Genomic DNA, 16,289 nt, shown 5'->3' with positions numbered 1-16,289 from the left:
CGCCTTTCGAGGCGGAGGGTATCATGATCATCCTTGGCTGCTTGTCAGGCCTAGTGCGACGACGCCGAGTCTGACGAGCGAGCGCCTAGTCTTCGAGCTCAGAGAGGGACGATAGATCCGACTCATCGTCGTCGCCGTTGCGGGCCCGTGACGCCTCGTCGTCGTCGTCGTCGTCGTCGAAGCCTTCGAGGTGGACCTGATCCGGGACTGATCTCGACGTCATCGATCGCAGACCGTCGAGGAGGAAAATGATCGAGCAAGTCAGAGCTTGGTCCGACCTTTTCGGAACGGACGTAAGAGCATTACGGCTGTGAGGAGGGTTGGAGGGGCAAACGTACACCATCCGAATTCGGCGAGACTGACTCGCCACTTGGCATTGGGGTTGGCGTGGCCGGCGAGGTGGGTGGATACGCCGCCTCCGCGTCCCTCTGATACCGCGACGCCCTCCTGACGCAGTCGCTGGGCCTGTCTCGCCGCGGCCTCTCCGCCATCACCGCGATCGGAGATCGCACCGGACGATGCGATTACCCTCTGCCATGGCACCGATGGATCGCCGAGAAACTTGAGCGCGCTCCCGACCAGCCGCGAGTCTGCCAACGTCGGAGCGAGGGCGGTTTTGAGTGGGGGTGCCAAGGAGGAGAAGGGACAGGGAGCCGAAGGGTACGTACGGTTTGGATGACCTGCCAGCTGTTGTATCGGGAGGAGGATGGTCGTTCAGAGACGCTTACGGAGCGGCTCGAGGTGATGCGACGTTGGGGCACTCACCCTTGCAATATGGCCTGTCGTGCTCGAGCCCGCCGTCGATATCAGCACCAGCTCACACGCAAGCAGCACTCCCGGGTCGCCCCTTCGCCGGAGCCGGGGACTCACCGTACGTCGTCACTCGGCCATAGGGGATCAGCCTACAGATCTCATACACCTTTGCTACCGCCGCCGACAGCCAGCGCAAGATACCACATCTTCAGCCAATGATAAGAGGAGTGAGGACGAGTGTGGAGAAGGTGGACGTACCGTGGAAGATCTCAGGGTTGATGCTTCCGTTTGCCATCGTCGTCGTCGTCGTCGTCGTCGTCGTCGTTGGCTGCCCTCGCGGTGAGGGGAGTCAGGTAGGGCGAGGTCGCAGATGGGCGAGATGGAAGACTGAATTGTGGAGAGCGGAACCTGCCCGACGCCCAGTCGGGTCGGCCCGAGTTCCGTCGGCAGGGCCGCTTGAACGGTGCCCGCCCGACGGTAGAAGGTTTATCCCCCCGCCAATTCCGCATTCGGGGTCGTCGCTGGCTGGCTGGCTGGCTGGCCTCGTCTAGCCTCGCAGCCCAGCCCGCCTGCCAGCCTGCAGGGCCTGCCTGGCATGGCCAGACGACGCCGTGCCCGGACCTCCTTCCATCGTCGCTTTGGCTACCCATCCGTCCTCCTTCTCCTCCTTGGTTCACTTCTTCTCTTTCCCTCCCATCCTCCATCCACTTACCTCACATCTCCCGCCTACTACGGGCCACCGAACCGACGATGCTGTCCAACGCCCTCACGCCGCTAGCGGCGCTCAACGCCCACATGATGACGCCCGTGCACCCGACAGCCTACCCGTTCCCGTGGGCCACGACGCTCCACGCCCTCCGCGTCTCTCTCGCCTACCGTGGAATCTGCAAGGGCTTCAAGGCCCGTCGCAGGGCACAGGGCAAGAAGGACGACGAGCTTCAAGTCGGCATGCTTCGCGAGGCCGCCGGATTCCTGGTCATGGTCAGTCCTTGAGTGGCCTCCCTCGACCCGGCTCGCTCTTGACGACGCCTGACGAGGTCCTTTTCCTTGATCCCCCCCGCCCTTTCCTCGTTTGTTTGCTCTCGCATACAGGCCTGGGGCGGTAGCTTCCTCTCCAACTACATCCTCACACAGATCCCCGGCCAGCTGATTAGCGTGCAGCCGTGGCTCAACTACCTCTCGGTGCACTATGCCGTCGGGTTCCTCCTCACCCTCTTCCCCGCCCCCTCTGCCCGCCTCCTCGACCTGTGCCTGCCCGTCCTGGACGGAGCCACGCGGACCGCCGCAACGCTGGGCGGCATCAATCTGGTCCTCAACCACGTCAACCCGGCCGTCCGTTCCTCGTGGCTCCTCCAGGTGCTCATCGCCACCATCTCGGCGTCCGGAGGCGGAATCTCGGCCTTTACCCTCAACGTCTTTGACCCCGTCGGATGGAGCTTCTCTACGCCCCCCTTCCTCACGTTTTCGCGCCTGGTCGAGTTTACCGACATCCTGGCGCCCATGATCGCCGCCCTCGCCTTTGGCGTCGTCACACAGTCCCACCCGGCCTATACCAACCTCGTCCAGTCTTCGAGCCTCACCTCGCTCCTCGGCGTGCACGGCGCAAAGATGTCGGCCCCCGCCTTCTCGCCCGACCGCGCCAGGGCGCTCGTCACCCTCATCATCGCCACCTGCTTCTGGGCAAAGGCCATGGTCACCCACCTCTTGGCCCCCGTCACCCCGCCCGCTTCCGCATCGACCAGCGTCAAGAAGATCGCCGCCCCTGCCAGGTCGAGCGGCAGCAGGGCCAGCACCCCGTCCACGCCTTCCACCAGGAGCAGGAAGGCCGCCAACAAGGTCGAGGCCTGATCAGGCGTCGTGCCACATCGACGATAACCTTTCGACCGACCGAGGGATCGGTAGAGGGTCGATTGCTCTAGATGTCCCGTCCTGCTCTTCCTGCTCCGCTCTGCGCTGCCCTGCTCCACCTGCCCTGCCCTGCACCCTGCTTCGAATCTCTGCTTGCTTATCCTGCCCAAAAGGGCTCCAGTCTATATAAATACGTGAACAAGACGGACGACCGCAGCTGCCAACTTCCCTCTAGAGGTTGCTCTTGACGCCCTCGCGCTCGACGGCCTCCCTGCCCTCGCCAATGACGCGCTCGAGGATGGTGTTGACGCGCTCGTCGAACTGGTTGCCGAGGGCGTGGCCGGCCACCTGGAACTTGATGAGCTCGGCGTTGGGCATCTTGTCGGCGAGGTACTGCGAGTTGCGCGGGTCGACCAGGTAGTCGGTGTCGCCGGTGAGGATGACGATCTTGGGCACCGCCGTGTTGATGCGCTGCAGCGCCGAGTCGGGCACGTTGTGCGTCACGGCCGCCTTCATCTGTGCCACGGCGCCGTGCAGTGTCTGCCGTCGCGTGAACTGGAAGCGCCATGCGAACATCTGCCGGAGCGGAGCGAAGGCGCCAGCGGGGGAGCACGCCAGGGCGGTGGGGCGAGAGGGCGAGGATCAATGCTTGTCCCCGAGGCCCATTGATCAGACGGCGCGGCGCCGCAGACTTACCTTGAAGAGGATCTGCCTGTTGGTCTTGTTCTGGTCGTACTTGGACTTTTCCTCGAGCCAGGGGATGGGGAAGAGGGTCTCGATGAGACGGTTGAGGCGGTACGACTCGCTGTCGAAGCCCACCACCCTGCCGCCCAGGACGCGGACGAGCGAGCGGAGGCCGTACGACGGCGTGCCGTACCGCTTTCCGGGCGTGGTGCTGATCAGCGAGACGCTGGCGAGGAGGTCCGGACGGGTCCGTGCGAACTCGAGGCTGATCATGCCGCCCATCGAGACGCCGACGAGGTGGATGGAGCGCGGTTTGGCCCAGCCGAGCTGTTCCAGCAGCTCGATCACGTCGAGCGCCATTTCGGATGTTCTTTTGTCGGCGACGAGGTTAGAATGGGCAGACGGGGCCGCAGCGTCAGAACCGGACGGAGCGAACCGATAGGGCCGTCTCGCGCGATCGGAAACGCCGCCACTCACTTGTACAGGCCAGCAGGCGTGTCGCTGTTGCCGACGCCGCGGTTGTCAATGACGAGGCAAGAGTACCGCGGGTCCTTGCTGAGGTGCTCGACCTGGGGCAGCCATCCGAAGCAGCTGTTGTTGAGGCCCATGACAAAGACGACCTTGATGGGCCCGCTGCCGTGGACCTCGTGATAGCATCCGAATCCCTCCTTGCCGTCCTTTGACGCGGGCACCCTTCCCTTTGCGAGGGTGCGCACGCCGCGCTGCGTGACAGTGGCCGGGTTGAAAACGGTGGGCAGGTACGCGTCGCCCTCTGCCTTCTTGGCCTCATCGAGAAGCTCCTGAGTGGCGCCAGCGTAGGCCGCGCCGTAGGGAAGGAGTGCGGTCGCCATCGTGCGTGGTAGTGCCTGGGTATTGCGAGTTGCAGGGGCGGGAGTCACAAGCGTCTATACGTTGCGTCCGGGTCGGCGGGTGATGGTGGCAGAAGGGACGATGGGCGTCGCTCGTGGAGGATGGGGATGGGAAGCGGTCGAGCGAGGACGGCGGGGCTTGGACCCTTTGCGGCTGATGGACTCGTCGGTCCGCGGAGGCAGCACGGCACGCCCGGACCAAAGCAGGTTTGCGCGTGAAGGAGCGGTTGCCCACAGCCCGACATCCGGGTTCCCCGCCCTTGGAAAAAAGTTGTGGAGGCAGCCAGGCCGGCCGACATCCGAAGCACACCGGCCGACTTCCGAAGAGCTGCGGCCCGCCCTGGCGCCTCGTCTTTCACGACATCGCTCGCCGTCGGCCCAACCGTGACGGTCTGGCCTCTCTGGGGCCAACATCGAGGCGTGTATGTCTGCCGTCGGTCACAGCCGCTCGACAGACAGCCAGAGAGGAGTCGATGGCCGTCGACCACCTGGTCAGACAGTAGCACGAAGCCGTGGTCGATCCGGCGTCGGCCCCTGCTCGCTCTTCAAGCGCTGACCTTGCGCCAGCCCCTTTTCATGCCAGCCCTTGCCGCCACAGCAGAGGCGAACCTGTCAGCATGGAGATCGAGCAAGACTTCCCTGCTCATTGCTGCCAGCCGTCCGTGTCGTCGGCGCGAGAGCCACGGTCCCGAGGACGAGAAAGGTGCGCCGAGGGACGAGCAAGGCCTGACCCGTCACTGCGGCAGCAAAGGTCGGGCCAAGCTTTCGGACCCGGCGACTCTGGATCTCCTGCGGGCCGTGCCTGACTCTGTCTTGGCCCCGCCTCGCGCCGAGGTTGCACCCATGTTCTGTGAAGTTCTCTGCCCGCTCTGACTTTGAACGGTGGTACGGCAAAGCAAGGAGTCGACGTTGTCGCCCTGCCCGGCCCGGCCATCTTCGTCGATTTCGTTTAACTTCGCCCGTTTGGGCTCCCGCCCAGGCCGCTCAACGCCTTTCGATGGCGTGTAAGCGTACAGTCCAGCAGAAGTGGCGTCTTGCACTTGCTCTGCTCTGCTCTTGCTGACGGTGAGACTCGCGGGAGAACCTATTGGACAATCGAGCGCCTGCGGTAGGCCAGGTTCAAGGGCGAAGCGAGGAGCGCAGCGGCGACAAAGGGCGGCCTGCACCTACACACTGCTTAGCACAGTGTGTAACTACTCTGTCGACGCTTAACGTCCTCGCGCGTTGGGACCGAGGCGACCTTGCCTCGACGGCTGCAGCGAAGTGGCCCGCTGCTCCCGTCGTCGTCCAACGGCCGTCATGCGCCCGTCGCCCTTGAGCCCCCTAGGGTTGCTTTCGCCACCTAGCCTGCTGCTTTCATTTGCCTCGCGAGTTGTCAAGATCGCGAGACGGTCATCTCGACGACGGCCAAGCCAAAAAAGGCTCTCGGCGGGCCGGGGGTCGGTGTCATCCGTTCGGACTGGGCTGCAAAGGGGTCAGAGGCAGGCGGGCGGTGCAACCGAACGCAGCTGGGCAGACCAGCCCGCCCCGCACCGCATGCCTTTGATGCTGTCTTCATGTGGCGAGGGGTGGGCCGTCCGCCTCCGAGCATGTCGCTGGCGCCGTCCTGTCCTTATGGTACTACACTGCAACCTGCACACCGCCGGTCGTGGGCTGACCCCTCACCGCCTCCTCGATGCGTGGCAAAAGGGAAGGGTGTGCCGGCCGCGTCGGTCGTGTCTGATCGCAGATGACTCGGGCGCGGCACACGAGGAGCAGCCGCATGTGCAGCAAGCAGAGAGAAAGAAAAGCCGTCGAACTTGGACCTCGCTCGAGACTGGCGGCTCGACCCCGACATCCGTTGGAGCCGCGCCGCAGCCGTGTCCTCGGCGCTGCGTTGGCTGGTTCGTATGGCGGACCGACATGCCCTGGATTTCTTTCGACCGGCCCCTGGCGCCGTCGGCAAAGGCGAAGCAGCGGCCCTGGCCCGGCACTAGCTGCGGTAAGTGTTATGTACAAAGGTAGCCATGTAGATTCACCTACATACGCACTGTACGCACTCGCGAAAGGGTGTAAGACTAGTGTGTTAGGTGTCCTAACGTTTTGACCCACATCGGCCGTGGTTCATCGATCTCGGCGTTGTCTTTTGAGCGAGTTCCTGCCTTCCCTCACCCACAGCAGCAAGGCAATGTGCGGGCGGGCGGCGAAGGCAGAGCGAAGATCACGGATGGACATTATTGTGCCGGGCTGCAGAGAGGCGGGCTCCCGTGTCTCTCGCTGAGCTGGCTTCGGGCAGGCACCGCGGTGTGATGTGAGAACTCGACGGCCGATGGTCGGAATGCCGCCAGACTCGCATCGGTGGCGTTCGCCTCTGGGCAGCCAGCTCGGACATTCGCTACTTACCGCACCCACCTGCTCTGTCCCCTTCTTGCTGCGCTCCTCCAGATGCACGCAGGCGTCCTCACGACGAGCGGGCTGTGCGCAGCCTGCTCGGAAACCTAGCCTGTCGCCCGGCCTACTGTAGTCTCAGGGTGACGGGGCGCAGATGCCCACTTTGAACGGCGACCATTCGCCGTCGTCGCCTGCTGTAGCCTTACCTTGCGGGTGAAGCTCTTCTCGTAGAGTAGGTAGATCGTTCGGTGCGAACGACGGGTCATGGCGCCCCTGGGCCCCGGCCTCTCTGAGTTGGCCAAACCCACCTTTGTCGGGGTCTACAAGCGTTATGGCTGAAGCAAGGACGCCCGCCCGACCCCTGCTACCTTTCTCGCTCCTTTGTGACCATGACTGACTTGGAGGCGAGGCCCATTCTTATTGTTCGTGTGCCTCGGCACTTCAACAGGCGGTGCGGGCTGCAGCACGCACACGCTGTCCCTTTTCTGTTTCTGAGCATCGGCCGCGATGACTTGGCAAAGGCCGTACGTGAAGTAAGAGCACCTTGCGGCACATCGAGCTGTGTGGCTGCAACACCCCCTTTGCCAGCGACAGAGAACTTATGTACTCCTCTCCACTCACTTCGCCACCCGAGTGTCGAGGAACGGCACAGCAGCTTCAACGACACACTCTCTCGCTCGCTTTGCTGGCAGCCCGAGCTTTGCTTGTCGCTGTGCGCAAGGAGTAGGGGCGAAGGCATCTAGGTATGTTTTCATTTCGGGCACGGCGCCGGTCCATCTCGGTTCGCCGGTTCTTGATCGCGGGAAGCCTATGATGGTATGCCGCACCTTGCGTAACGATACGATGCGGCGCCGCCTCGGCGACAACGGCTGCTGATTGCATCGCTCCCCCCGACCTGAGAAGGCGACCAACGGCACGGTGCTAGGGTAGGCGTGTACGTACTGTACGGACGGCCCGCCTCGTCGCATGGCGAGCGGCGCTAGGTCTGGTCTGGCCGCATGGGCGGACGCGCTCCGACGACGACGAACCGCTTCTGCAGGCGCCTCGCGTGGCGCGGCGCGGCCCGAAGAGGGCGCCCCACCATCTGTCGTCAGCCAGCCAGAGTGGTTGCGAGCGGGCGAGCGGGCGGTGCGGCGGGCGCGGGCATGGCAAGGCGCAACGAATCGAAACGAAAATTGAAATACCGAATCGCAGCAGAGCATGGCCAGCAGGGGTGCTGGGCGGCGTCAAGAGATGGGAGGCTGCGTGCGGCGTGCCTGGCCGCGCTGCAACGGCGACCGACGAAACGACAGCGTAGCGAAAGCCAGCCAGCGCGGCCCAGCTCAGCCACACACGAAGACGGCTTGGCCCCTTTGCCTCGTGATTTTCGAAGTCAAGAAGAGACGACGATGCTCGACGGACGACCCGCGAGGCAGACCTGTCTTGTGTTATGAGGTCGCGGCTTAGAGGCCCGAACAACCGACCGGCCGGCCGACCGATGCATGCTGCGAAACTGCTCGCCTACCTGCTGGGCGGAGGCACCGAGCCCGCCCGTACGACGGCATGCTCCGACCAGGCCTCGGCCCCCACCTTGGCGTCTTGCCTCGCTCGACGCCCCCCGAACCAGAGAGTGCGTAGTGTACCCTCAAGTGATGACCCAACAGCTCGCGTCGTGGGCCGGCGTCCGCTTCCGCCTTCTGTGGGCCCTCCATCAAACCCTTTGAGGTGTGGGCACTCTATTCTCGCACAGAGGTCCGACGACGCTTCCCATGTCGCCGTTCCACCGGAGCTGGCAAAGGCAGGCACCGAGCACAACGGCCTCTCCCTCTCTCTCACTTCGTATGCAGCGCTGTGTGGTCTGGCCAGTCCCTGGGCGCCCTTTCAAGGCGATTGTTCGCTCCGCCGCGCGCGCGCGTAAGCATGAGCAGCAGCAGCGGCAGCATCACCAGCACCAAACAGCGAGAGTAGTTGAGTGATACCGAAGCGATGTGGCAGAGAAGCCGCTGCTGCCCACCTCGTCGGACCTGGCCCGACACACTCTCCCTCCATCTCATCTAAGTGCATGCACGTTCGAGTGCAAGGAAGTCCTAGGTCGACCGTCATCCGCGGGGAGTCGGCGTACCCGGAAAGCCCGCTGCTCGCACCGCCTCCGCTCGGCGCCGGGCTGACCGCCGCTTGGCGCGCGTCTCGGAAGGCCAGATCGGTCGGTTGATTTGCATATGTAGGTATGGGCGCTCCTCCTGACCCCTAGCCTGGCAGGCCTCCCTTGTGGCCGGTTTGGTGGCGACGCAACGGGCCCGACTCGCCTGCAGGCTCGCCGTCAGGTGCCGTGCTGTGCCGTTTCGCGGTGCGCTTTGTCCTGCCTGCCACGCCAAGCCGTGCCGCGCCAGGACTACCTGGCCTGCCATGCTGTGCTCCTCGTCGACCTTCTGACGCCACCTTGCCCACCTCCAGTTGCTCGTTTCCGCAGGCTTGCATCGCCTTCACCTCTCTCCTTCTTCAGCCTCGGCGGCGTAGGCGCAGGCTGGACGAGCAAGGAGGGATCGTGACAACCCGCACCGGGCTGACGACGAAGCAGCAGAGTAGAGCAAGTTAGGGGCCAGGCAGGGGTGTGCGGAAAAGGTGCCCGCCCGCGTTGGCCGGCGCCGGACCATGACGCTCGTTGGCCTTGCTTGCTTGCTTGCTTGCCTGCCTGTGTGTGAGCAAGTGTCGTTGCCGGAGAGGCCGCAATCGGACGCCCGCCCCGGCTTTGGCCACGATGGTTCAAAGGCTGCATAGGCTTGGCTAGGCTGGGCCAGGCTAGGCTGCCTGCTGGCCCTTCATGAGGCACTGCACTCGCTCCGCTTGCACCTTGCTCCTGCCGGCCTGCCTGCCCGCGTCTCTCTCTCTCTCTCTCTGGCCGTCTGCCGTTCCTTTGTCGCGGTCCCTCGCCTCTGCCGCTCTTTGCATTTTTGGGGCCTGAGCCGTCTCTGTACCACCATCGATTCTGCCGATATCCATGTTTGCTTGCCCAGGCCTCTTTAGCCGTCTAGGCCAGGCCGCCCCTCTGCCTGCCTGCCTGCCTGCCTGCCTGCCGGCCGGTCTGCCTGCGCGTGTCGGCTCAATCACAACCACCCCCACCCATGCCCTCATGCGCGGACCGTAACGTCGAAGAGCGCTGCAACCCGGGTCCGCCCACCACCTCACCTCGCCTTAGCTTGCTGCCCGTCCGTATGCAAAACGGCAGGCACGCTGCGTTTGAATGGTCTCGCGACAAGCAAGCAAGGGCGGACAGGCGGGCGGCGAGAGCGGAAGGTGATGCCCAACGGGCGTATGAACATGACCTCCCTTCTGCGAGCCTCTTGGCCACCGGTACCCTACCGTGGCCACCCTCGCAGCAAGCTGCCGCTGCTGCCCCGTTGGGCATCCTAGCGGCCACCCACCACCACACCAACCTCGGACTCTTCTGACAGGCGGCCTTACGGGCCCACACTCTAACCACGGCCGCCGACCCCTGGGATTCAACCGTACGCCAGACCTTCACCACCGTTCTTCCGTTAGACCGCACTTGGCCCACCATCTCCTCTGCTCGTCTTCACCCTGCGTCGTCTCTTCTGGTCACCGGCTCGCACACCTCGACCATCACCACCACATCTGTTCTCGTTGACGACACCCCCACCGAACACCGCTCGACGGCTCAGCCCATGGCCTCGCAACGTAACCTAACGGACACACTCGCTTCCTCCTCTCTTCGACCTCACTCGCCCACCCTCTCTCCCTCTCTCTTTCTTTCTCCCCCTCTCTCGCTTCCTATTTACCTCCTCGTCCGCCTGATCCTGCCTTGACCTTGATCTTCAACCTTCTCACCGAACCGCAACACCGCCCTTGCCATTTGGTCCGCCTCCTTGGTCGCTCTCCGGACGGCCTGCCCTGCTCCGCGCCGCTGGCCCTGGCGCACAAAGACCGTTTCGTCACCAACCAGCGAAGCTCGACGGAGCCAGCAGCGGCACAGCCAGACGACAAGCTGACAGCGTCGCGCTAGACTTGTCCGTCGCTCTCGCTGCAGCGAGCACGTCCCACACCGGCTCGCCCCCACTTCTCACTTGGCGTGCCACCGGCGACGCCAACCTCGAGCGACACCAGGCCATCCTCAGACCGCGAAGCCATGGCCGCCCTCCATCGCCCCTTCAGCATCGGCACGGAAGGCGATCTGCTCTCATCGGATCCGGCCGACTACGCCTACGAGCCGTGCCGCAAGCACTACTCGCGGCCTTCGTCGTCGTCGAACCGCAACGCCAGCCGCAGCCTCTCATCGCCCCGTAGGCAGGCTGAAGCTAGCATCGACCCGCGAGCAGACGCCTGGACTGGCTGGCCCGCATACACCGGCACAAGCAAGATGCAGACTGGCCCGCAGGCGCACTACGACCATGGCGCGGCGTACCCGGGCTCGGGCGCAGTGCTGGCGCATCGCACCGCCAACCAAACCCGCCCGGCTGTTGAGGGCAGGAGCATCGGGTCACAGGCCGACTCCGGATACGCCGACTCGCATGCTCCCCCAAAGCCCCCGAGTCCGCCGCCGGCACCTCCGATGCCCGCCGCCCCCAGCTCGGCTCGCCACGACGCCGGCTCAAACACGTTGGCCTCGTTCGGCCTCGATGTTCCTGCGACGACCGCGGCGGCGACTGACCTGACCCCGAAGCGCCCCGTTCCGATCTGGGAGTGGTGTGCCAACATGGTCTGCTACATCTGGTTCGCCGGCGTCGCTACCCCGGAAGCCTCGCCCGCGCCACCGTCAGCGACCACTGCCACCCCCTGCCGCAGCCCGACGGCCTTCAATGCACCCCTGCAGTCGTCGCCGCTCGCCAACCGCCGCCATCGCAAGAGCGATAGCCTTGGCAGCCTGTCGGAGTGTTCAAAGTTTTCCGCCCACGACCTCAGCCAGGCCGTCGAGGCGCACCTCCGCGCCAGCGCTGACCCTGTGCGCTCGCCCAGCTCGGTTGCCGCGGACAGCCGCCGCGACCCCCTGAGCCTTCGCCTCTCGGCGCGCCACCGCTTCAAGCTGTTTGTCAAGGATCTGCTCAGCACGACGCAGGTCTCGAAATCGGTCATCCTGCTCGCACTGTGAGTCAGGGGACAGCCGGGAACCTCGGGCGACGTGTGCACGGGCTCGGGAATCAAGACTGACCGACCGCCGCTGCCCTTCCTCTCCTCCGCTTCGCCGTGCAGGCTCTACATCCATCGCCTCAAGTCTCGCCACCCCGGCCTCCGCGGCGAAGAGGGCAGCGAGTTCCGACTGTTCATCACCGCGCTCATGCTAGGCAACAAGTTCCTCGACGACCACACCTACACGAACAAGACTTGGGCCGAGCTGTCCGGCATCGAGCTCAAGGACATCACGCGGATGGAGGTCGAGTTTTGGCTCGGCCTGTCGATGAGCATCTACGTGTCCGACGTCGACTTCCGGCACTGGATCAAGACTCTCGAGCAGCTCGCCCAGCGCCGCCAGCAGGCGCTCATCCGCCGCGAGATGGAGGCTGCGCGACGATCCGCCATTCGGCAGCAGCAGAGGCTCCAGCGCAGGCAGCAGCAGCAGCTACAGCAGCAGCAGCAACAGCTCCAAAGGCAGCAGAGCTTCTCTCGCCAGCTGCAATGCTCCCGGGCAAGCCCGAGCCTGCCATGGAGCCCGCACGCGGCCTACCACTCGGACGGCGGCGCATCGCCAAACAGGAGCGGTCCCATGCCGACCTTTGCTCCCTTGCTGTTCAGCCCGTCGTCGCAGCCGGTGGACCCCGTGGACCCGCGAAGGACGCCGACAGACGCCGCCTGTCCCGTCTACCCAGCATTGCCGGCAGTGGATGGCCTCGGTGCACTCTCCGGTCACACGCAGTACGACTATCGACTTCTATCGCCGGACAGGGATGACTACCTCACCGGCAGGAGGCCGTCCGGCGCCACGAAGCGCTCGCTCGCAGCCGTGCACGGTAGCGAGCCAGCGTGCGCCTATTCCAGCCCCTCGCCCGAGAGGCCCCGAAAGCGCATGGCCGCGCTTGAGCCCGCCTACTCGATGGAGCGATCGCAGCGCACCTCCCTATCGCCGTGCGGACAGCCGGTGGCTCCCTGCTATCCCGAGGGGGACCCGTCGGCCCAGGCTGCAGCTTGCGGCGTCAGCCCCATCTCGAACCAACCCTTTCCGAGGTCGGTGTTCGAGCCGCTCGTCACCACGCCCAACACCCTGCTTGCGCCCTACATCTCGCACCAGACAGCTGCCCAGGCCCAGCAGCATCGCCAGCACCCTCTCGCCTACTGGCAGCTCGCGGCGGGACACGACCGTGGCATCCTCGGCGTCCACCTTCCCGCGCCGCGTCCGTCGTCGAGCGGCGAGTACTACGGCCCTGCTCTCGCCGACAGTGGCCGACGCGGCAGCATCGGGTTCGCCGTTGGCACGCCGCCTCACAACCGCCTGGCTAGGCACGGTGCAAACACCGCAACCGCTTACTATCCCTCGTCGGACCCGGCACAGCCAATCGCATCGGCCGGCTACGCTAGTGTTGTGCCGTCGAAGCATCTGGTACTCGATGCGGTCGATGCTGACCAGGCACGTCGTGGGAATGGCCCGACTACGCTGCCGCCACTGGCCAGCTCGGCCGGAATGAGCGGCGGCACCGTTCCGCACCACCATCTCCAGGACCCTCACCTGCACGCGATTCAGCCTGCACAGCAGCTCTACGCCGCTCCGCATGTGCCGTTCAACAACGCCGAGGGCAGCTACGTCGACCCGTTTGCTCGCTTCCTCTGAAGCGGCGCTCCCGGGATGATTGTGTGCCCTTGGACGCTGCGACGGTGGGTCAGGAGGGCCCACCAGGAGGCTCGCCTCGATCTCGGCCTTCACCCAGCTCTCCCACGTCCAGCATCCCCGCCCAACATGCGGAACCCCCCATCACAATAGCACGTGGAGGCTGGTCCTTCCCTGCCTCTCTTTTTCCAGCATCTTCGCACTCGAGCCTCTTCCATCGATCCTGGCATCTCATCTTCCGGCACCCAAATTCATCCACCAGCATATGCATCGGCAGCATCGCGAACCTCAACAATCATCATCATCATCATCATCATCAACAACAACAACAAGGTCCCCTTCATCGTCATCATCAACGCGGCGGGCAGTCATCGTCTCTTTCTTCCTCTCCTCCCCTCTCACTGCGTCTCTTGTCACTCTCCAACGTCATTGTACATCCAGCTCCTCTTTCCAGCATACGCGCATCGGGCACAGGCACCCGATCATCCATCCAATCATCGAGACGCACGCATCGCCGTCCTGCCACCTCATCCAGGAGGAGCTTGACAGATCGAACTCAGATCCAATCTGATCCGATCCAGACCAAACCATCGTGGCCCATCAGGCAGCGTGCGTGCGTGCGTGCGTGCGTGCATCTTGGTTCGGGCACGCCTCGCGTGGGGCGAGGGGGGAGGAAAGCAATATGAGATGCGATATGATGGGATGGGGATGGGATGGGATGCGACGTCGTGAGGGCGAGGGTGGGGGACGGGGTGAAGTTCAGAGGAGTTGTGGCCCAAACGAAGGTTGTCGCGCATCGAGGACGGTATACCTCGCCACGAGTCTTTCAGTGGATACATAGATTTGTTCACCTGTCCCCCCGCATCGTCGTCGTCATCATCGTCGTCGTCGGCAAGAAGGGGAAAGAAGGGAGAAGGAGGAGGGCGTCAGATCGCGACAGGGAGAGGGAAAAGAAGAAAGAAAAGAAAAAAAGACAAGTCGAGGTACGTACCGGTAGGATCCCAACAGAGACCGCTGATGTTCGTCATTCCGAATGCCCCCGATCCTGCCCCCTCGTGATTCCTCACACCTCGGTTCCTGATGATGGCCTCGTTCGGATACCCCTCGATGATGGGCGAAGAAGAAGACGACGACGACGACAGCGACGAGCCCGCCACCTCGTCGGCGTCCGGACCGATGCGTTGGTGCAGCAACGACTCGTACGCCCCCGTCCCCGCCCCCGCCGACGACGACAGGGACGCACCCGGTCGGATCGAAGATGTGATCCGGAAGCGGTCCAGCACCGTCGTCGCCTCGCGGTGCGCCTGTGCGGCATTGAGCAGGATCTGCATCCGATTCGGACCGGACGTCGAGGGCGAGGCCGACGACGACGACGACGACCCCGACGCCGAGACGCTCATCGGGTTCGTCAGCAGACCCATGTTGGGCGCTGCCATCGCTCCCCTCCGCGGCGGAGAGGGCATATCCGAGTATCCCCCGTCATCGTGGTGGGCCGAATCCAGCGCCGATATCGACGTCGGCACCAGCGGCGATAGGGATGCGGCCCCGGGCGTCGCGTGGGGCGCAGGCAGGCGCTGCACGTTGGCAAACGTGACGGTGTCGGCGATGTGGAAGTAGTTGCGGTGCTCGGTAAACGCCAGCAGGTCGCCGCCGGGCGAAAACTTGACGACGCGCGCCGCGCCGTTGCCGCCGGGCATGCCCGCCTGCGACGTCGTGAGCGAGGCGAGCGGATAGGAGCTGCGCACGTCCCATACGCTCACGATGCCGTCCTGGCTGGCCACGGCGAACTTGGACCCGTCGGGGGACCACGTCGTCGAAAACGACGCATCCGTCGAGGCGCTGTAGGTCGCCACCTTGTCGTACTCTCCGTTGGGCCGCACGTGGTAGATAAAGACCTCGGGCGTGTCGCCGACGGCCACCAGCGTGCGACGGTCCGGAGAGAGCGACGAGTGGTTGATGGCCGTGGGGAAGTGGAGCGTGCTGGTCTTGGACAGCCCCGGCAGGCCCGACTCGATGCGCCCTCCCGCCCCGGGCGAGCCCGAGGGCGGGCGCAGCTTGTACGACTTGATGCTTTGGTCATTGTTGCTTACCATGATCCTCACGGGCCCGGCGTGCGCTGCCACCTCGGACGCCGCATGTCGACGCTCGGCCTCGAGGTTGGCGCGCAGGGTCGAGTTGTGTGGACGACGCCAGGTGCTGCTGCGCCACGGCGACGACGATAACGCGCCGGACGAGTAGGAAGCGGTCGTCGACGGGTCGAAGCCGTAGGCGGCGGCGGTGTCGTCGTCGTGGTCGCTGCATTCGGGAATCTGCCAGGATGGAGGGCCTGCCGAGTGGGTCAAGGGATATCGCTGGGAGAGGGAGGACGACGAGGGGGACGGGTAGGAAGACGATGAGGAGCGCGGTTCGTCGCGCGCCCAGATAGTGGCGCTTGAGGACGACGACGAGGTAGACGGATCATGCGGGGTGACGCGGATCCTTTCCCTCCTCCGCCGGGAAGACGAGTGCGGAGCCGAATATGCAGACGACGAGGGCTGTCCGTACGAGTCGGGCTGGATGCTGATGGCGTTGTTGATGGATCCGCCGGTGGGGGTCCTGAGCAGCCAGGGTGCCGGGTAACGGTCGGCGTCCGGATCGACCTGGTGATGAGGCGTGTAGCTGGGCGAGTGAAGGGGGCGGAGTGCTAGCTCGCTGTGCTGTCCGCCGGCGGCGAGGAGTCCGCACGAGGTGGTGAGGCAGTTTGGGAGAAAGTCGAGGGTGCAGTAGGTGGTGGGGGGTTTGAGGCTGTTGAAGTCGGCCTGTTCGATCTTGAGGCGGTTGACAAAGAGGACGCGGTCGGGCTGCGCTGCGGGCTGGAGCAGGTCGCGCAGCTGGAGGTGATGGATGCTGATGCGCGCAGGGATGAGGCTGGGCTGAGCATCGACGTACGCCGCACCGTTTGTCATGGTGGCAGCGGCAGCGGGGGGTTGGGACCGCCGCGGCCGGGGTGCAAGGGTTTGGGGGGGGGGGGGGGG

General features: G+C 64.7%; 5 protein-coding genes across 5 annotated transcripts; 2 read left to right on the top strand and 3 right to left on the bottom strand.

The window, feature by feature from the left end:
* Positions 1-85: 85 nt before the first annotated feature.
* On the bottom strand, positions 86-1,048 carry PFL1_05132 (uncharacterized protein; the record flags this gene model as incomplete). The annotated part of the gene is made up of 4 exons (XM_007882662.1): positions 86-207; positions 339-590; positions 871-924; positions 1,012-1,048. 4 exons carry the CDS (start codon positions 1,046-1,048, stop codon positions 86-88), a joined length of 465 nt encoding a protein of 154 aa, XP_007880853.1.
* Positions 1,049-1,503: 455 nt separating this feature from the next.
* Positions 1,504-2,601, top strand: PFL1_05131 (uncharacterized protein; the record flags this gene model as incomplete). Its single annotated transcript, XM_007882661.1, has 2 exons — positions 1,504-1,734; positions 1,846-2,601. 2 exons carry the CDS (start codon positions 1,504-1,506, stop codon positions 2,599-2,601), a joined length of 987 nt encoding a protein of 328 aa, XP_007880852.1.
* A 231-nt stretch (positions 2,602-2,832) lies between these two features.
* Positions 2,833-4,136, bottom strand: PFL1_05130 (uncharacterized protein; the record flags this gene model as incomplete). Its single annotated transcript, XM_007882660.1, has 3 exons — positions 2,833-3,177; positions 3,298-3,655; positions 3,763-4,136. 3 exons carry the CDS (start codon positions 4,134-4,136, stop codon positions 2,833-2,835), a joined length of 1,077 nt encoding a protein of 358 aa, XP_007880851.1.
* Positions 4,137-10,647: 6,511 nt separating this feature from the next.
* Positions 10,648-13,278, top strand: PFL1_05129 (uncharacterized protein; the record flags this gene model as incomplete). The annotated part of the gene is made up of 2 exons (XM_007882659.1): positions 10,648-11,603; positions 11,709-13,278. 2 exons carry the CDS (start codon positions 10,648-10,650, stop codon positions 13,276-13,278), a joined length of 2,526 nt encoding a protein of 841 aa, XP_007880850.1.
* A 1,060-nt stretch (positions 13,279-14,338) lies between these two features.
* Positions 14,339-16,220, bottom strand: PFL1_05128 (uncharacterized protein; the record flags this gene model as incomplete). The annotated part of the gene is made up of 2 exons (XM_007882658.1): positions 14,339-14,352; positions 14,519-16,220. 2 exons carry the CDS (start codon positions 16,218-16,220, stop codon positions 14,339-14,341), a joined length of 1,716 nt encoding a protein of 571 aa, XP_007880849.1.
* Between the last annotated feature and the right edge of the window lie 69 nt (positions 16,221-16,289).

Source organism: Pseudozyma flocculosa, assembly GCF_000417875.1.
Source record: "Pseudozyma flocculosa PF-1 unplaced genomic scaffold scaffold00018, whole genome shotgun sequence".
Classification (NCBI taxonomy): Eukaryota; Fungi; Basidiomycota; class Ustilaginomycetes; order Ustilaginales; family Ustilaginaceae; genus Pseudozyma; species Pseudozyma flocculosa.
This window is presented reverse-complemented; position numbering and strand designations above follow the sequence as displayed.